Source organism: Neolamprologus brichardi, chromosome 17 (assembly GCF_056152115.1).
Source record: "Neolamprologus brichardi isolate AB-2024 chromosome 17, ASM5615211v1, whole genome shotgun sequence".
NCBI lineage: Eukaryota > Metazoa > Chordata > Actinopteri > Cichliformes > Cichlidae > Neolamprologus > Neolamprologus brichardi.
The window spans coordinates 13,484,121-13,505,055 of record NC_142120.1 but is presented as its reverse complement, the minus strand read 5'-3'; the positions used below and the strand labels follow the sequence as shown (position 1 = coordinate 13,505,055).

Here is a 20,935-nt window from a genome sequence, read left to right as displayed (position 1 = left end):
AAACCACACAGTTTAAAGTGGTCATGTCAGGATAAGGTTATGTCTAGGAAAGAAGTGGATATTTTAATGCTATTGGTATTTTTTCCTTGAAGTCAATAATAAAAAAGCTTAATAAAAGTCTCACTGAATGCACAACAACATTTAGATTGGACTGCCTGTGTTATGATGCTAAATGTATTTGAGATTTGCCCTTTGCAATAAACAACCAATTTGACATGACAAGACAAACATAATGGACTTGCAGCCATGTAGGATTATGACTGAAAGTGAAATTCAGAGCAATTATGTAACAGTTAAACTTTTGCAATCAATGCTCTGCAGTGTTAAAGTAGAAATACAAGTTGTTTCAAATTGCTGGTCTGACCTCGGCTTTTGAGTAGTAAGGAGAATGATTACACCCAAGCTGTTTTTATACAGACTGATATCTCTGGAATGCAAACTACTACCTTCTGTGAGGTCGTCACAAAGCTGGAGAAGCTGTAAAATCACACCCTTCCACAACAAAGAAATGCAAGTTTAAGCTGCCTTTGCCAAATATTTCCATAAATGTTCCTTCATGTTTGTGGTTTTTGCAGAAATGTGGATTGCACAACACTGGACATTTAATACTTGTACACCTGCTGTTATTGTATATATATATTTATATTTCTTCATAGATTCTTATATATTTCTATACTGTGTATTTGTGTATTGTGTATTTTGTTGTACAGTTATTTTATTTTCAACTTTAATTTATATATTTCATCTTATTCTTTCCCAGTTAAATTTACCCTTCATTCTAATTTGTTGTTGTACAGTTATTTCATTTTTAACTTTAATTTTTATATTTTATTTTATTCCTTCCTAGTTTAATTTACCCTTTTTAATTTTCATATTTATTTCCTATCTTATTCATAGCCTTTTTTTCTTTAGGTCATGAGCAGTTGTGTAAGCATTTCACTGCATATCGTACTGTGTATGACTGTGTATGTGACAAATAAAATTTGAATTTGAATTTGATTTGAATATGTTGCTCTCTTTGCAGAGCACGTTCACTCTAGCTGGTCCGACTAATTCTGAAATCCTCTTTGTGAACATGACGTGCTGATAGAAAGCAGGATTAACCCGTGCATAGAGAGCGGGCAAGACATAAAGAGAGCTCCATGAAGCACTCAGCAGGACAGTGCCACTCACTCCACTCAACCTGTATTCAACGCTCAGGGCAATGACTGCTTTATCCCAGACACAAGTACAATATGGGGCTGTTACCGTGCTCTTCCATCATTTTTCCACTGCCCTTCTCTCTCATGACTGAAAACCTCCACTAAGATTTCGAAGACATGAGCGCAGCAGCCTCACCAAAACAAAGTGCAGTTCCTGGCATTTCCACAGCAACACCCTCTCACTGGGAGAATCTCCAAGGTGACGCCCTCTGTTGACACGCCTAGAGGTGGCTGGAGCCTTTTTTGTAGGCAGGTGCATCCTGTTCACAGACAGATGGTGTAGCCTGAGAAGGGTTTTTCTGTTATCTCTGTGGGAATACCTATGTGTAGCTTCATAACCTGTCTGGAGAGCAGCGTCAGGATAAACAGAGCAGACAAAGTGTAATTCAGATTAGATTATTAAGAAACAAATGAAGAATTTGCATTTGGAAGTCACTAACTTTTACTGAACTTGGGTGAAGACATTTATATAAATCGAGGGGTTTAAAGAAAGCAATCTTCTCTGTTTTGGCCTGCATGTTGCTTTCAGCTCTTGGATATCTTCTCTGATATTATTAAGTTGAATTTCAATGCAAGGATCTGTTATTCCAAGTCTGATCTTGGACAAACAATGGAGGAGTTTGGGGATGAGCACTTTCGAGAGGGAGAGAATGAGAGCCAGCAAGCGAACTATCGAAGATTTGTAGGGGACACTCAGCGCTCATGTACCAATGTTTCATCCCGGGAATTAAAACGTTACGTCCGGCAAAGCTCACACGGTCATGAAACTGCAGCTCAGCGATACAATGCCACACGGATCCAGGCTGGTTTAGGCCCAGAGAGGTAGGTATCAAACTAGACAGTATTTTGATTCAAATACAGCTGGTTTTTACCTTTAAAATAAGATTACTTTGTAATAACATTAATATTGCTCTTTGTTGTCACAAATTTCTCAGCTACAAGAGAAAATTTATGTCTTGCTATTAGTTAGCACTCTTGGTGATGTACATTAAGCTCACTCTTACCAGCTGCAGCTTTCCAAGGTTACTTCATGTAAATTATCTTTGTGTACCTGGATCAATTTACATGTCCACAAACACACTTTGCAAATGTGCTTGAGGTTAAATCATGCTTTCAATGTGCTGCATTCTTAGTAGTTTGGAGGCCATGCAGACAACAACACTGAGTTTATGGGCAGGCGCTAATACAATAAAAATGGCTTGTCATAGGTTGTCAAGTGCTATTTTTAACCTGGTCCTTCTGCCCCTTGTACCCACCCACACACTCACAACTCTTTGATGCACCGTCAAGGCAGGAGTGAGCAGCATGCTGCAGGGAGGATAAACAAGGCTAAAGCAAGCGCTTAGAATAGCTACAGTGCATAAAGGAACCACTGACCCATATCTGCAGTGACCCACATTTGACACACAACCCAGAGAAGGAAAAGGATCCCCCCTGAGTAACCTTTGCAAACATATCTAGCAACTCTCGCTTTGGATTAACACAGAACAAAGAAGGACTGTCGATTTAAGGGCATAAAGAGTGATTCTAAATATTGTCTGGTGATAACATCAGTCTCGAATATTATGTGGATCAGAAACAACATCTATACCGTGGTGCTTTAAACTTTGTCAACCTTTTTCACTAATTCTGCAAAAGTACAGTGCTCACAAAGGAAATGGTTTTGCAGAAAGTGGCCAAAGACTGTGCCCATCCCTCATGGTTGATATTTCTCAATTACTTATTTTTGTTAGTGTCATTGTCACTGCTGGTAGTAGTACTTGACACCCCTTCAGGCAACATAGGTCCTCCAGGATGGCACATCTATGCGTTCTGTTACAAGAAGGTTTGATTTGTCTCCCAGCACACTCTCAAGAGCGTGAAAGAGATACTGGGAGATGGGCTGTTTCACAAGAAGGGCTGGAAAGGGCCATCTGGTTCTTTGTGTGATCAAGAACAGAAGGAGCACTATCAGAGCTGCACAGTGCTGGGCTGTGAGCACAGGTGCCACTAAAGGACATCAGGACCTTATGGCATGCTTATATATGTCTGTTTCTGACAGTTTGGTCAGAAAAATGTATCAGTAGCTTTCTGGAGGTTCTTGCTTTGTTCCTCTTCAAACAAAGCAGCAGATAGAGTTTAAGCCATTCTGCAGCCCAGTCCAGTTCTCCTTGTGTGATGGCTCAACTCCTTGCAAGGAGAACATTCTTGTGACAACATGGACAGGCTCCACTTACCACTTCATGCTATTAGTGCTGACAGAGTAAAAAGGGTAAAAAGCAAAACTAAAAAAAAAAACAAACTCAGGAGGGATAAGCAGAGAGAAATGATCTGTGGAAATCACCTGCAATACCACTCTGTTTTGGAGGGTTGTCTTGTTGTTGCCTCTCCAGTGTACCTGTGACATTCACTTGCACCAAAGCAGATGAAATTCACAGTGATTCTCCAGAATCTCAACTAACTTTGTGTTATAGTGTGAAATCAATAATGCAAATCTAGAGTAAAGTGTTCTCAGTCAATATGATAATATGGTGTGATGGATCAGAATGGGAAGAGTCCACCATCAGGAGAGCACTGAACAACAATAGTGTGCATGACAGGGCTTCAAAGAGAAAGTAACTGCCCCCTAAAACAAACACCGCAGTTTGCTAAAGATAAAATGGACAAGCCAGATAGCTATCAGAGTAATGCTGTGTGAATGGATGAGCTCTGCATGTTGTCATAGAAGGAACAAAGGATGTAAAGGCATCTGGACTGAATCTCCAGCCCGGTGTTCTAAAAAATCCCCCACTCAGATAAGAAAGAAGGTAATTTTTTGGAACAGGCAAGCCAAAATCCTTATCTCGAGTCAACAGAAATGCTTAGGGTGGGACCTAAAGCCAGCTGGTTAAGGCAACACCAAACATCTGGGAGCTGAAGCTGTTCTGTACAGAGCTATGGGGAGATCTTTTAAAAATTCATGTGCAGACTAATCAACAGTTAGTTGCAAACATTTGGTTGTAGCTATTGTTTCACAAGCAAGTCACGTGTAAGAAATGTTCTTTTAGTGCTCATTAGGCTTTTTTCATCTAGTTTGATGAAGGTTTAGGTCCCATTTGCAAAGAAATAAAGACCTTTTAACTTAACAAGCTTCACAAAATTTGTAAGAAATGTTGTTAGCAAACATGCTGTTATGTTACATGGACATTTGTGTTGAATGTACAAGTTTAAAGTGAACAAAGCATTAACTTCTGACACAGTTCAGCCACCCTGTTATTGATAATTAGCCACTTATTTGGCTGTGAGGCGCATAAATGAACAACTCAGCCTGTTTCCTGAAAGTCAGGAATATATCTAATAATAAACTGGAACATACTTGACGTTGGTGAAGTCATCCATGTGCAAAACCTTTTTTGACTGTGCCAGACCTGGTTTGGGTTATTGTTAAAAAGCCTAATTCTTTCCTTCCAGAGAATACAAGACACCCACCATCATATATATAATTGGATGAAAGTAATGCCATGCAAAACATTTATGCTCCTGGCAATACATTGTCAAATTGTCAAGAAGTGTATGGATGCATACACTGTATGGAGTAGTTTGATGTTCCTTATAATTTCAGTTCAGTATAACTGGGTGTGTACTGAACAGTTTTAGGAACTATTTGGCATCCTTAAAATAGACATTCCTACTTCCGTACTAGTTGAACTTGCTTGATTTGTTAGAAATCAAAACACCTATAGATGTGTTTTCTACTAGTAAGCTGTTTTTTATGTTTACTTTTAATGACTATGTCACATAGAGTAAGGTCTTTTTTTCAGTGGTAGAATTTTGCATTCTTAATAAAAAAAAAATTGTAAGTGAATAACAAAAGATCACAACATTTCTTCAAAAAAGGTCCTTTCCTTAAGTCAGCATAGCCAGCCTGAGTTACAGTGTGTTAAAGTATTCAAATGTTCAAATGTTATCATGTGAATGAAATGTGGTTAGTGCTGGCCTTTCATTGCACTTAATCCTGTTAAGAACCTTTACATGTGACCAAAATTTCAATTCAAGGCAATGTTTCACTAGTTTAAGGATATTAAGCCTTAAAGGTCTCATCTGTATTTCAACCTGATATGAAAGAACTGTCTATGGTCACCTGATTTTCACTTTCACTTTGTTAAAGTTCACGCTCACGCACTATGTAGGATCAATCGCCATTCAGGCTTCTGCCTTATTCTACCACGCTTGTATTTACACCAATATCCTATATTTAGTAGTAACACATGAGGATGATTTACACATACACTATAGTTTGCTAATTAAACACATTTAGAGATTTTACCAACAATACAAAAAGAGGGCTATTTTTAAGCGAAAGAAAAACTGCCAGTGTTTAAAGCTGAATATAATGATTGCCTGGTTATAACTGTGATTTGTCACTATGCTGTGGGCAGGCTGACAAAATGTTAGTTATAAAACTAGTCTGGCTGCACTTCCTTATAGTAAACGTTTCACCTGAGCCCGTGTTGCTACTTTGATTCCAGATATTGTTCCTGATTTCAGGGTCACAGGAAGCACAGGGTTAAACTCGCCTGAAGGGGAGAGGGGATGTGACGCTGCTGCTAATATATAACACCAACACGCACTGTCTGAAGACAGCGATAGGCAATCACTTCTTGACTGGCTTCATCGCTGACGTTTACATCTTGGAGCCACAAAAGACTGCCGTTTTTCTTTTGTTTTTTTGGCTACAAAAATCCAGTTTGTCTTTCGAGGTAACGGGAACAAACTGCTTTCAGTTTTAATTGCTCTCAGTCTACAGCTGGAAAGTTACCTCCTTTTTGGCCAGCGTGGGCATCCGCTCAATGAGGTAGCTAGCTAACCGTAATCAGCAAAAGATGTTGAGTTTACCATAGCAGAAAAGATGCGTAGTTTAAATTGCTTTTGCTTACTGGTTTTAAAGATATAAGAAGCTTGTTTTAGAGTGTCGGGAGCCTTGTTTTTTTTCTCCCACAAGCGAAGCTAAAATAACAGAATAGCTAATGCTAAATGCTAATGGTTTCTCCCACATGTCTGCACGTATAGTTTAACGTATAACCAGGATGCAGCGCGTGAAAACTTTGGGATGTGTGTTTTCGTTTTTGCTTTTTTTTTTTTTTTTTTTTTTTTTATAAAATAACTGTTTCATTGTTAAGTGAGCAGGATGTTCATTTTATTCGTGCAGGCATTACTCTTAATGGGGCTATATGAATATTCACGAGAGTATCTAAAACTGAATCTGACGCTATTGGGGAAAACATCATTATTTGTGTCAAACATTAACGACTGATTGACTTGGCAAGCTTATCAGTTAATTTATTACTTATAATTACCGCTTAGTGTTTAGTACAAGTACAAGCTGGTTGTTAAAACACTCGTGGTGATAAGGCTTTCAGTCCTACGTATATTGGTAATGGTTTACTATTACTTTAGGCTAATAGCTTGACTCGACAGACTGACTTCATTGAGTGATTATGTATTTTTGAACAGCTAAATTATAACGGTGTTACTCACATAATTTTAATATTATTAGAAGCAATGAACTTGGTTCAAGTAGAAGTAAACAAACTTTACTTTTCTGGAAATGCTAGATAAGGTCTTGCAACCTTTATGCAGCCACATGCTTTAGGAAAATGCAACATATGCCACTGAACGCAGCACCAAACTCGCTCAAAAAGTCTTCTGAAATATCACCGATCGCCTGATATACCAGAGGGTTTATTCAATATAAAAATGGACCAAAATATTTACCAAGTATTAGAATGCGGGTTTTTTTCCGACGTGGTTTAAACACTCAAACGCCAACCTTGGGAGCAAGGTTCACCTGTTAGCTAACGTTTGCTAAGTCTAAATGAGTAGTGATTTGAAACCCAAGGTAATTCATAAGCATGTGAGCTAAGTGTTGCTAAAATGTAATAATCCGTTATAGCTTTTGGAAAATGAGCGATGTGGAGGGTCCTCGATAGCATGGATAAGGTTACACGGATGATGCATAGTCGCATCTCTGTATAAACAAAGGCAGGTCTGACTGCCATGTTTTTGCTAACTCCCGGCGTGCAGCGCAAGCAGCTAATGTTTGCTAGCTGATAATGCAATGTGGGTCACTAGGGGAGTAAACGTTATCGTGCAAGTGTAGATGACACGGCGTTTTAGGTTACCGTGTTCTTCTGACATTTAATCCAGATCTTTTTAACTCTACTGTTTTGCATTTCATTCCTTGAAAATCGAAAGCATGCATGATTGGCTAATATGGAATGGTGCAGTTATATGTTAGTGGGTCACCCGGCCATGGTTTCCTTCACAGGCGATGGTGTGGAGAGTAGTGCACCGTTATCTGCCTCGTGTGCGGTTTGTTTGGCATTAGATTAGTTATTAAATAATAACGTGTTTAATATTTGTATTACACATCTCCCTTCAGCAGAGACTCGATTTTTATTTTAGTTTTTAGTTTAGTGAGTTGTGGCTAAGCTGTGGTATTTACCCGTAGAAGTGTTGTGGGTTTCCGAGTGTCCCCTGTTTTGGGTTTAAAATGTGATCTCATCTTAAGTACCACCAGCAAGGTTGCAAGTTTAGTATAGGATTATTTATGGGGGAAGCACCTGTCACGCAGGCGCACTGACCCCAGGCTGGCGGGGGATGTTGATGTTGCCATGGTTATACCTTCCTGTGAGAAGGTCACCCACCAAAGCTCTGCCTGCACAGTGGCTGTGCAGTCTTCCTGCAGAGCGTCATTACACTGTCTGTAGATGAACATCCTAATGTTGAGTGTTGGCGTTAAAACAGCTGATTGAAGTGGCTTTGTTTTGGTCATTTGACAGCATGGCAGATTACCTAATAAGTGGTGGCACAGGCTACATTCCTGATGATGGGCTCTCAGCACAGCAGCTCTTCTCCACTGGAGGTGGTCTAACATACAAGTAAGTTTCCTTTCATTGCAAAGTTTTTGTTTTGTTTGTTTTTCTTGAAAATGTTTTCATTAATTTCAAAGTAAGGTTTCCTCATTTAAAAAAAGAAAAAAAAAAACCTTTTGCGTAGTTGTGGGTGGAGTGTAAGCACCAGTGCTTTGTAATGGCCAACACGTTTTGAACCGGCAGATCTGACCAACAGTGTGTTGTCTCCGATGGTCAAACGGCTGAAGAGCTATGCTCTAAAGGAGATGGGTTGACTTACAAGTGAGTAAAAGAAAAAAACAGTCACCTTCAAACTGAAAATCCTTGATCTATCTAAATAGTGAATTCATAGAGGAGAAGCAAATATTTGTTCTTCTACAGCAACTTTATTTTGACTGCAACAACCTATATCAAAAATCCCATGAACCGCGGCGCATGAAGGCTGATGATAGATATAAGGCTTTGTGAAATTCTTAACTTGATTTGGGTCATGGGAATGAAAATTGCTTTCACGGGACATGGCTGTTTTATTAACTTCAACTAATCATCAAAGTATGTGACCTCTCCTGTAAATGCAGAAAGCATGATGGAGCAGCTTGTGCTCTTTAGCATGGATACTTTAGATAAAAGCACTCATTAAGCACTCATTTCTGACCTCTTGCAATTCTTGCACTCCTTTGCTTGACATTCTGATGACATGCTGTATAGACACATTCATGCTGGATTTTGCGTAGAATTATTTTTCTTCATTAACTCTTGTAAATAGCCTTTTATTTTCATAACCATAAATGAACAAAGCAAGCTAAGTTGTAGTGGTTGTTTGGCACTTATAAACAACCAATTTAATCTTGCCTGCATTCATAAGTTCCCTATAATGCGTCACGTGTGGAGGGAAAGGTTGCAAACGTGACTGCCTGAATTGATATCATGTGAATTTCAGGGGTAATTGATAAAAATGAAATTCAGATCAGTCTCCCGACCTCCTAATTAACGCAATGCAGATAGCTGACTCAGCATATATAGTCCACCTTAATATTTTTTATATGAATGAAAAAAAATATTTGATTACAAACTTTTTTTTTTTCTTGGAGGAAATAGTCAAACAGGGAAACTGATACACAGTTGCAGGAAGACAGAATCAGATTTCTGTGAGTGGCAGCTTCCTGCTATACCAGATGCAGCAACCTTGTTCTGAACGTGTCAACATTTTGCCCCAATCAAGTCTACTTTCACACCTTTTCTTCCTGTAATGGCCCTCAAGGTGCACGACTGCCTGTATACCGACTGTCTGTTCAAGGCAGTGTTAAGAGCACACAAAAGAGAGTTTTAGATGCCGACACTGTTCAGTACATCTTCAGGTTCCTTCCTGGACATGTCTCTGTTCTAATGCAGCTTGCTGACACAAACAGGGTATTTACTGTGGTTGCATATGAGGTCACTGCCATCCACACAAAGCTACAGGCTTTAATTAACCCGTTTAATTCAAGCTATATAAATAAATGTGTGAACTTTTGAGACTTGGAGCCGAGTGTACACTTTCAAAATCATTTTAAATGTTAAAGCTGGTAAGGAGAACTTGCATGGCAGTATTCTCCTAGAACCTGATAATGGGGTAGGGTCACACTTAGCCAAAGTTACCTCAGGCTAAGGATGGAATATTTTAAGCATGACATTATGATCTTTAGATAGTAATGAAATGTTTCTTTGGTAGTTAGTTTTAATTAAGGGAGGTGACTCGGATACAGTGATCCAACTTGTACCAATTAACTTTAATTATAGGATTGTAGAGTGTGGGCACATAGTGCTGTACAAACCTTAATACCTTCAGAGCTTCGTTTCTGTGCTTTGTCTTTCAAAATCAGTGTCAGTTTTACCCTCAACCAAGCTCTGAAATCTAACTAAAACCAAAATAATATTAATAATAATAATAATAATAATACAGTGCGGCTAAAACCTGTGACAATACACAACTGTACAACTTCAGTGCCAGCGAAAAAGCTGACAGGTGAAGGCCAGTTGTGGCCTTTGGTTTTACTTTGAAACCATTAGCATGGTAGATTTGTCTACATTTAACATTCAAATGCAACCTGTGTGATATGGCCGAGCCAGTGTTTTCTTTAGGAGTCAAAGCCAACACGGCAATCAGGTTACTGCTGACTTGGGGTCAGCAGTAAGCAGACAGTATAGTCTGTGTGCTACAGCTGCGGTTTGTGGCTTGTGCTAAATGACAGCAGATGTTCCCTGGACGTTTTGCTTGTCCCGTTTTGCGCTTTAAAGTGAGGGTAGGCAAAGCCTTCTACCAGATTTCTCAACTCCTGTTCTCAGTTAGACCCGCTTTATGTTTGTGTACTGTTACCTCATAGTTTCCTCCAACATTCACTAGATGTATAAAGCTTCACTTATTCCTCCTTATTTCCATTTGTCCCCTGCTTTTTTCCCCCTCTCTCTCTTACATAAACATCTCAAAAAAACCACAAAATACATACAGACTCAAGCTGAAAAATAAACACATCATTCCCACGTCTGGTGCTCGCTGCTTCACTCATCTTTCTGCCTCTTATTGTGTTTATACAGGCCAGGAGCTGAAAAGAGGTCAACTGTAGCTTTTTACCAAGTAGAGGGCACACCCAGCTGCACTTAGTGTCTGTACTCAGCCGCAATGCCATTTTGTCATTTTCTGGAAACCACGATGTGGTGCAAGAGCGTCCAAAAATGGGTTGTTGTCCTTGCTAAAAATATTACACAGGAGAGGAGTGACTCTGAAGGAAACTGTCTTAAAAAAATATTCAGATTATTACAAGGCCTTGATTACAATCAGAAGTCTATTCACATTCTTTGCTAATCTAAATAGTTCTGTTATGACTACAGTTTACTTTAACCTCTTTTCGTCCCCAATTTTTGATCTGTAGTACTTTTATTAGTTTGTGCAGTACACCCCATTTGCTATGAGATACTCCTCAAAGTTGTGAAATCCTTTAATTCATCTGGTTTTCTTAGGCGTGCCATTACAAGCTTTCACTGAAACATATAGAACACCATCTCCTGGAATATTTCTGAGGTGTTGTTGGCGTTTTAGACCTCACAATACTGCTAAACTGCTGCTATTAGCCCCTTACTTTGCACTTTGCTTATGTCTTTCAGCGATTTCCTGATTTTACCTGGCTTCATCGACTTTACCTCTGACGAAGTGGTGAGTAGCGTACACATGTGAACGAGGAATCGGAGTCATATTTTTGCCCTTTTAAAACAGTCTGCATCTTTTGGTCTCTTTCTGCTTTGCTATTTTTTTTCCCCCGAATGTGGTCACCCACTGGCTGCTCCCTCACCCTTGTGTTCACATTTGTGTCCGGTTAGTTACTCATCTTGCAGCAGGCAAAAGGGGGGTTAATCTCAGGGCTTTACGGGAAATCCCTCTCCTCTGCTTCGTCTATCTGAAGGTTTAATTTAGTTTTAATCTCTTTCCGTTTCCTTACGAGTTAGAGTGCTTTCTTTACTATGGGACATATTTGCCTGGCTGCCATGTTATGTTCTAGTTGTTTTCTCCACAGTCTTGGTCTGCCCTAGTTTTTCTCAGGATAGTGAACCTATTCATGCTTAAATAACACAAATGCTTGCACAACCTTGAATAGTAAATAAGTCTAAATACTTTGAGGGATAGAAGCATGAAGTAGTGCTGTGTGTATAGGGTGGTGGTGGTTTGGGACATTGTTTGCAGTCATGGTCTTCCTCACATTCTTTAATACCTCACAGTAGAATTTAGCAGGTTGGTGCAGTTGTGTGCTCTGGCAAAGTGGCGTTAGGCATTTTCTCTGGCCTTCACCATAAACCTCTAAAAAAAAAACGCTGCAAGCACCCGCTATAGTTTATGTCTACATAAGATACTGTTGAGCCACTTTCCTGGTTTCCCATGTTAGTGGAATGTTATTATTTTCACTCTGCCAGTGGATTGAAACGAAATGTGCTGGTTGTTTTGGGAATCGGCGATAAGTAAAAGTAAACCTGGTCGTTGGACACTGTAGTGTGGCTCCTCTCTATTTTTTTCCAGACAGTGTCATGTTTCTTTCCCTGGTAGGAACAACAGTTGCAGTATGTTATGTCAGTGCCTTTTAATTTGGAGGCATTTCATATCTAATATGAACTAAATCTAAAGCTTAAAATATTTTTTAAGCTTAAAATTGGCTCCATTGTTTTCCCATTTTTATAAAAGTTTGCTTGTATTAACCTTGTTGTGTCCTTGTGGTGTCTGATCTGAAGGATATTTACAGTGAAGTCCTTCATGGCTATCTAGTTCATTCTGCCCCCTGGTGGACCACATGCAAAATATTCAATCCCCTTTTTTTTGTCTTTCAGGACCTGACATCAGCACTGACCAGGAAGATTACATTGAAAACCCCTCTCATTTCCTCCCCCATGGACACTGTGACAGAGTCGGCCATGGCAATAGCTATGGCGGTAAGAAACTAGCATCTTAAGGAAACAGTTTTGTTTTGTTTTTTCTGTAACTGTTTAATCGAAAAGCACACCTCATTTTTTTTTTCTTTTGAAAAATTTGGTAGCTAATGGGAGGCATTGGCATTATTCACCACAACTGCACACCAGAATTCCAAGCCAACGAGGTCCGCAAGGTCAAGGTAAACTGTGACTGCGTACAAATATTTATACACATTAAAGGGTGCTAACTAGAGCAGGGCGATATGGCCAAAAATATTTATCACGATATATATTTGGAAATTTGCGATGATGATATAATTGACGCGAGACAAAATACAACTCCACAACTTTACTAGCGCAAAAAAACTCCATCCATTTATTTTCACTTAAACAAGCAGCTGTTTTTTATGTGCATTAAAGCTATATAAATATTTAACAGTGCAAATGCAAATTCCTTGATGAAAGTTTAACCAAAAGGCATTTCCAGTAGAAATGGGCTGACACATCCTGAGCATAACCATGTATAATATCCACTGAAGTTAAAAAGAGGTGCTTTGCAACATTAAACTGCAGTGTGCCAAATAAAAAAGTCAAATACATATCTTTCGGACCATAAGGTGCACGGGATTATAAGGCACATTAAGCGAAACAAAGCAGTCAGATAAATCAAACTTTATTAAACTCATTCTTCTTGCTTCCTCCACTTCTGTACCATTGATTCATTAATGCTGTATTCTATCACAGCTGCTCTATTCCCGTGTTGTTGCAGTATATTATTGACTATTAGTTTCCTGTCTTCATCTATTTTGGAAGTGATAGCAGAGCTGTACGTTTGAATGTTTTCAGAAGTCTCTCAGTCAGAACATGCTATATCATGCTAGCGACACTAGCAAGCTAACCTTCTGCTAGCTTCTAACTCTGTTAAGTGTAATAAATTCTGTTCTCATGGATGCCTGGATGTTAAACTTCATAGACATTCATACACCTGGTAAAGCAGCAATGCTGATAATTTTATTAAAGATGAAAGAATTTAGACCGTTTTTAACTCTCAGTGATGCTGCAGTGTTCGTTTGACTTTGGGACCTGAAACGGACGGAGTTTAGGACCCAGATTACTCCCAGATTTACGAGCCCCTTAGTCTGACAAATACGGCAATAAAGACAGCCCGCTTGCATGTTCTACAACAAAATGCGCTTTGTTGTGTATCTGACGGACAAACGCCAAACCAGTTCCACATCACTGAAGTGGCACCATTTTTACAAACCAATTCTGGTTCATCTGTTTCACTCAATGATCTGCTTTTTCCCTTCTCGTTCTCCGTTGCCACCATGCTTTTTTGGCCATGTGCGTATGAAAAAAAGGCACTGCGCATGCGCGTGTTACCCATAATATATCGCAATATTTCATTTTCTTATCGTTGCCTAACATTGTACCGGTATTACCGTGAACGGTATAATATGGCCCAGCCCTAGTGCTAACCTTTACCTCAACCAACATAATTCAGCTGTCGTGTGAGCCATGCGCTTGACTTTTCTTGTTATGGTGTCCCATCTTGTCCCTATATAGGCTATGGTAATGGCATCACATGTGTGTTATTTCTGTGTGTGTGTGTGTGTGTGTGTTACTTACTGTTTTTCTGCTGCTTCTGCTCACTATTTTTTTGTGTAGTGTGTTTTGGCTTTTGCTGTTTTTTGCCGCATTACAGATGTACAGTGGAAAATGATTGTTTTGGTTTCTGTTGGCTTCCAGAGGTTCGAACAGGGTTTTATTACAGACCCAGTTGTTATGAGTCCACGCCACACAGTCGGGGATGTGTTTGAGGCCAAAGTTAGACATGGTTTCTCTGGTATTCCTGTCACAGAGACAGGAAAAATGGGCAGCAAACTGGTGGGTATTGTCACCTCCAGAGATATCGACTTCCTCTCTGAGAAAGACCGTGGCAAGCCTTTGGAGGAGGTGTGTATTCTTGTTGCTTTTAAGAAACTCTGTCATTTATAAAAACTTGGCTTTACTCAATTATTTTTACGCTGACCCTGTCTTCTCTCAGGCTATGACTAAGAGGGAGGAGTTGGTAGTGGCTCCTGCTGGTGTTACACTAAAAGAAGCCAATGATATTCTGCAGCGCAGCAAAAAAGGTGAATTAAAGAAAAAGTATTTGTGTAATAGATGTTGGACTTCTTTTTGGTTATTGTATTTTAATAGCCCGACTTGAACTTTCTGTGTAACCAGGCAAGCTTCCCATTGTAAATGATAACGATGAACTGGTGGCCATTATTGCCAGAACGGATCTAAAGAAGAACCGGGAGTACCCCCTCGCCTCCAAAGACTCACGCAAACAGCTTCTCTGTGGTGCTGCTATCGGAACCAGGGAGGACGACAAATACAGACTGGACCTGCTGGTGCAAGCTGGAGTTGATGTCGTTGTACTGGTTGGTGCTTTTTTTAAAAAGTTAGATTGTGGTTGGTGCTTTAATAATGATCGGTCACATCACAGATACTTGAATGTATTGTAGAGAAGATAAATCTTTTTTGTCATTACACAGTCATAAAAACTGTCCCCCATCGGCACAAATTTTAGAGCAGCTTGTAGCTAAATGGCAGCCACTGTCAGTCACATGGCTAATTTCTATAATTTTCTCTTTAAGAAATATTTCAGATTATATTTTAATAGTTTTGGAAAATATTTTAAGGTTTGTTTGTTTTTTCTTACATTATTGTATAGCTAAAACATATTCATAAAAAACGGTACTATAAACAGCGCAATAAGACATCTAAATAATTAGCCTTGAAAAGAAAAAAAAAACTACTGTAGTAAACTTAAAAAACTGATTTTTTTTAATTGGAGGTACTAACATTAAGTATTAAAACAGGGCACTTACATTGAAAGGGATTGAACTGGTCATTGACTGCATTTTAAAACTGACACTACAGAGTGCTACACAGAAATTGAGATGCAATATGAGATTATGAGGTTTTATTTTAACATTGACATCAATTTTAAAGTGCTAAGGGGTCTGTCGGTGATTCTAGTGTTAAATGGCAACAGGATATGAAACCTGTGACATGTTGATGAGAAACTGTCAGACTCTGTGTAGAACACTCTACTGGAACTAAACACAACTAAATGGAATGGGTACCACCTTGTGGTGAGATTCACTGTTGCAGGTAAATTACAAACTGATGTTATAGCCCAAATCATACTTCCTGTTGCTGTGTTTTGTTTTAAAATTGTAGCTTAAATGTTAATTTTTACTGAGGAGGACTGAGAATTCTCAAGGAGATATGTGACTAAGTCCACAAATAAATCCATGGATTACATCAGACCTTCCCAAAGTGGGGGGCGCAGAGCCATTGTAGGGGGAGCGCGGTGTGAAAAGGGGGGGACAACAATGCTTGGACACTGCTAGCACGGGGCACCTACACAAACGCAAAGCAGGAGATGAAGCATAGCTATATACATATAGCATAATGTTTCCAAACCAACTTAATTCTAAGCCAAAGGCTAGAAAATATGGTGAAGCATATCTTCCCTTTGGCTTCACCTGCACAAGTGCCAAGGTAGGTCTCCCCTGCAGAATTGGTTTTCCCTTCGTCGGAAGCACGCGTTGGGCTCTTCAAATTACACAGTATCCCACATTCTTGATTTTTAGTTCACAAACACTTGTTGTAATGACTAACTACTCCTGACATTTTGGAGATGTTAGGTCTTTATACAGTAAAGTTACAGTGGGATACAAATAATATCAGGCTCATCCTGCCACAATTTGTTCCCCCTTTCTAAATCACGGACAAACGGTATCCCACAGCTGTTTATGTTTTTAAACCCATTTTTTGAAAAATGTATTAATAGCTATGTTGAATATTATTACACAGGATAAAAAAACAACCACATGTAAAATAATTACACCGTGACGCCTCTGCCTTTCTAAATAGAGGGACAGTAACTGCGTGTCTATATGTAAGCGTGTAAAACCTGAAGATCGGTCAGATTAACAGTATTTTGTCTCGATCTCCCATTCTACAATTCATCTCAAGTAAACAATAACGTGGCGCGCAGCGTGATGTGAAAAAGGCACAAACCTTTGACAAACTCTGTATTTCTCGTCCACACAAACGCAAAACGGGAGTTTTCGGTGATTCGAAAAATGGGGGAGGGGGCGTGAACATTTTTCTTGTAAAACAAAGGGGGGCCTAGCAAAACAAGTTTGGGATCCAATGGATTACATAATCTAACTGCTTTAATAAATCATGACATTGAGAATGAGTCATCAAATTCAAAGACTGAACCTGTTGGTATTGTTTCTACTTGTATTCAATTGTCTGTTTTGACTTATTAGGTGTTACTGTATTTTATGGTCTAAACTTATTCTGTTTAATCCATAAATATTTTTTTATGTTTTTTAAAATTATTTATTTTTAGGACTCGTCGCAAGGCAACTCAGTGTATCAGATCAACATGATAAACTATATTAAGCAGAAGTATCAAGAATTACAAGTGGTGGGAGGAAATGGTGAGTCTGTTGGTGTGGGGAGTGAGTATTATATGGCTGTCCCTTTATGAACAGTAACATAAATGACAACAAAATAAACAGATAAATTTTTTGCACACATTTCTTGACGGTTTTCACTTTTCCACCTTTCCTACAGTGGTCACAGCAGCCCAGGCCAAAAATCTGATTGATGCCGGCGTGGATGCTCTGAGAGTCGGCATGGGCTGCGGCTCCATCTGCATCACACAAGAAGGTATTCAGTGTGGAAACCGTGATATGATGATAGAACTTAAGTGTAGTGATAATTATTTATAAAAAATTATGCCGATCCTTTTTCCGGCAATGAGCTATGCTAAGATGAAAAGGCCATCAGTTGCTAGTGGAAACGAATACCCTGAGACCACTCCTAGTTGTCATGGTGATTTGCCGAGGCCTCTGTTCTGTGTTGCCATGGGGACCGGTCTCATGTTCAGACTAGGTCATGTTTATACCGAAACAAACAAACAGAAACAGTGTTTTTAAAACATCATGGCAGTCACGTTGGATGTGTTTTATACTTTCTAGTCATGGCATGTGGACGACCCCAAGGGACCTCTGTGTACAAGGTGGCAGAGTATGCTAGGCGTTTCGGTGTGCCAGTCATCGCTGACGGTGGCATTCAAACTGTGGGCCATGTGGTGAAGGCTTTAGCTCTCGGTGCATCAACTGGTGAGGTTTAAGAGATGGCGGCGTGCAGTTTGTTCAAGCTAATATTTCCATTTAGAAATGTCAAAATTTCTATACAATGGAGCTGTCTTTCACAAAAAATTTGCTCTTACTCCAGTTATGATGGGCTCCTTGCTAGCAGCCACAACTGAGGCTCCTGGAGAGTACTTCTTTGCAGACGGTGTGCGACTGAAAAAGTATCGTGGTATGGGCTCCCTGGATGCAATGGAGAAAAGCACGAGCAGTCAGAAACGCTATTTTAGGTATGTGTGAGGTTATTAAAAGCTACAGCTATTGTAATATTGTGAACCACTGGGATGTATATGAATTTGGTGATATGTTGTCCACAGTGAGGGTGACAAAGTGAAAGTAGCCCAGGGTGTGTCGGGCTCAGTCCAGGACAAGGGTTCCATTCACAAGTTTGTACCATACCTGATAGCAGGAATCCAACATGGGTGCCAAGATATTGGGGCAAAGAGTCTTTCCGTCCTTCGGTGAGTTGTGTGTGTGTGTGTGTGTGTGTGTGTGTGTGTGTGTGTGTGTGCGTGCGCGCGCGCGCGTGTGTGTAAGGTTATGAGATGCTTTTATAAGCAGTATGTATGATGGTGCTTGTATGTTTTATACAGTTCCATGATGTACTCTGGAGAGCTGAAGTTTGAGAAGCGCACCTTATCTGCACAGGTGGAGGGTGGTGTTCATGGTCTCCACTCGTAAGTACAAAAACCCACAAAATAATGTCTTTTTTTTTTTTTTTTTTTTTTTTAGTCGTATTTTAGCTACTTGATATAAACACTGTAGAGTGTAGACTGTATATAAAAGATGGGCAGCCGTTTCTTAATCTTTCTACTTTCTAAAGAGCAGCAAACAGAAAAAATTCATAGAGTAGAAGTCGATAAGAAACTGTGCTGCTGCTTGCCTGATGTTACCTCAGAAAAGATGAGTTTCATTTTGTAATATGTGAGCCCATTGAGAGAAATGGAGGGTAAAGCATGATACACGGTAGCACAGACAGTATCCATGCATCCTTTCATGAACTAGCTGATTTGGTGTTTCTTTGCCTCCACAGATTTGAGAAGAGGCTTTACTGAACAGGGGTGTGATATGTGAATCACCCAGTGCACAGGACCTCCCCAATCTTACAGTGACCAAATGTTATATCGCTACTTCTGCTAGAACACATGCCGCCAACTACACCCCCTCTGCAGCATCATATTCACTGTTGCTCTTTCTGATCTTACCCGGCTGGTCTAGAGGGAGGGGGGAAAAGAAGGGGGAGGGGAGGCATCGCAGCGAAGTGTGAATTTTCAAACTGACACCTAACTCTCTGAACACCTTGGATTTTGCACTTAAGAAGCAGAGCATCAGGGTCTTTGGAAAAACACACACACCTGTATCACAGCTATACAGCCCGATCCCAGTTATATGTGCGTGTCGATGGCAGTGAGAGAACAAAGTGGTTGAATTAAGAGTAGTGTGCTTGAATGTGTGATATAGTTTTGTGTATGTGTGTGGGGACAGACAAAGTGAAGGTGCACTATGTTTATTTGTCCTGTTTCTGTTAGTGAGCTGACAAGTCATTGTGCGCAGGTCCCATCAGCATCCTTTTTTTGTCTTTATTTCTTTTTTCCCCCTGATGTTTACCTGCGAGTTGCCTCAAACATCCCATTTTGGAACCAGAATAATACACGTGTGCAGACAACAAGAGAAACACCTGCTCTATTTGTGCAGCGTGGCGGTCGATCACGGCAAACATCATTACAGGTATGCGCTGCACGAAGAGTAGCCGCTTATAGTTGAGCATTCACTCGGTGTATCGTGCAGTCAGAAATACACGGCCATGGTAGTCATCTGGTCAAGTTTGTCTCCTCCAGTGTCAACAGTAGATGGAGGTCAGACCTGCAACCTTTTTATCTTTGTGAATATTCATTTACCCCTTAGACATACTGAGCCGAATAACCAGTGTCCCGTCTCGATGTGCAGTGTTCATGTGTTGAGCAATGAGAGGACCAAAATCCGAAGATCAGGTATATTTAAAGGAAAAAAAACAATAAAAATGTGTCAATCAAAAATAGTTGATGAGAGTTTCTTTGCCCGTACTTTGAATACTTTTAGATATATTAAAAACAACAAAAGCTTTATATTAAACCTGTATAGTCTCGGGGAGGGGGGCTTTGAAATGAGCATGAAGGGTTTTTGATATGCATGTTTTTTTTCACTAAGCCAACCGTGGCTGTATTTATATTCTGCGTTAATTGCATACATACTGCCAAGTGTATTTACACTTCGTTTGACACTTCTTTTATAAGTTAAAAACCAAAATTGGTGCAACAAGTTGCTTCTCGCTTGTTTGTTCCTGCTCTTTTCACGTCGTGGCATAGTTTCTCGGAGTTTGTCATCTGATTCTTAAAGTGTCTTTTCACTGGAGATATGCCTTGAAACGGGGGTGGGTAACAGCTGTAAGACGGCTATGTGAAAATGCATTGAAATGCATAATGTTACAGACCTTCTTGACTCCATTTCTTGCTTTGAAACAGTCTCATTGTTTGTTTTTTATCGTTAAGCTTATGTAGGAGTAGGTTTATTTTCTAACATTTTCATACAAAATTATGTTTTTGTTTTTTGTGGCCCAGAGTGTAAGCAAGAATTGTTTTCCTAACTGGCTAATGTATTACACCCTGCGCAGGGTTCACTTGACTAACATGATCTTGCAGCTGGGCTGAATTGCAAAAAGTACATGAAAATATATGGAGACTTGTATATCTGTAGTTGGAAATGACTACTGCTTGTTTTCAGTTTCCCCACCTAAAGTTGTAATTCAGGTTTTTAAAACGTCTTAAGTTGTCAAGTACAGAGTCCTGTTGGTCCATCTAAAAAGGCACAAATACAGTTATTTGAAGTGTTTTTTTGTTTTTGTTTTTTTTTGCCTTATCAGCCTCACAAGCGTTGCCAAAACACAGCAGTTGCTTATGCAACTTGCAATCTAAATGACAAGAAAACTCAAATTTAATTTTTAATTTTTTTTTTTTTAGATGGACTAAAAAGACTTTGTATGTAGTAAATCTTTTAGGGGAATTTGAGGACTGTTGTGTCAGAACATGTTTACAGTAAAACACTCGACAGAGGAACGTTGCTTTTGCTGTTCATCAAAGTAAAAAGAATAAATGAATAAAACCATGTATGGGCTGTTGTCTTTTTGTATGAACCAAGTCATTTGTTTCAAGATAGAAAAGAAGCA

At 39.5% G+C, this 20,935-nt stretch overlaps 1 protein-coding gene across 5 annotated transcripts; it reads left to right on the top strand.

The window, feature by feature from the left end:
- Positions 1 to 1,500: 1,500 nt before the first annotated feature.
- impdh1b (IMP (inosine 5'-monophosphate) dehydrogenase 1b) lies at positions 1,501 to 20,876 on the top strand. Of its 5 annotated transcripts, none has more exons than XM_087830984.1 (16): positions 1,501 to 2,024; positions 8,003 to 8,101; positions 8,279 to 8,356; positions 11,216 to 11,264; positions 12,425 to 12,526; positions 12,631 to 12,705; positions 14,255 to 14,461; positions 14,553 to 14,640; positions 14,735 to 14,934; positions 16,926 to 17,016; positions 17,153 to 17,248; positions 17,560 to 17,703; positions 17,819 to 17,963; positions 18,051 to 18,194; positions 18,327 to 18,410; positions 18,767 to 20,876. In XM_087830984.1, the coding sequence occupies exons 1-16, from the start codon at positions 1,813 to 1,815 to the stop codon at positions 18,786 to 18,788; spliced, it is 1,836 nt and encodes a 611-aa protein (XP_087687110.1). In that variant the 5' UTR covers positions 1,501 to 1,812; the 3' UTR covers positions 18,789 to 20,876. The 5 variants fall into 5 exon arrangements, with proteins under 5 accessions (XP_087687110.1, XP_087687107.1, XP_087687106.1 ...); XM_087830981.1 differs by lacking the exon at positions 1,501 to 2,024 and adding an exon at positions 5,756 to 5,920; XM_087830980.1 differs by lacking the exon at positions 1,501 to 2,024 and adding an exon at positions 5,756 to 6,015.
- The last annotated feature ends 59 nt before the right edge of the window (positions 20,877 to 20,935 follow it).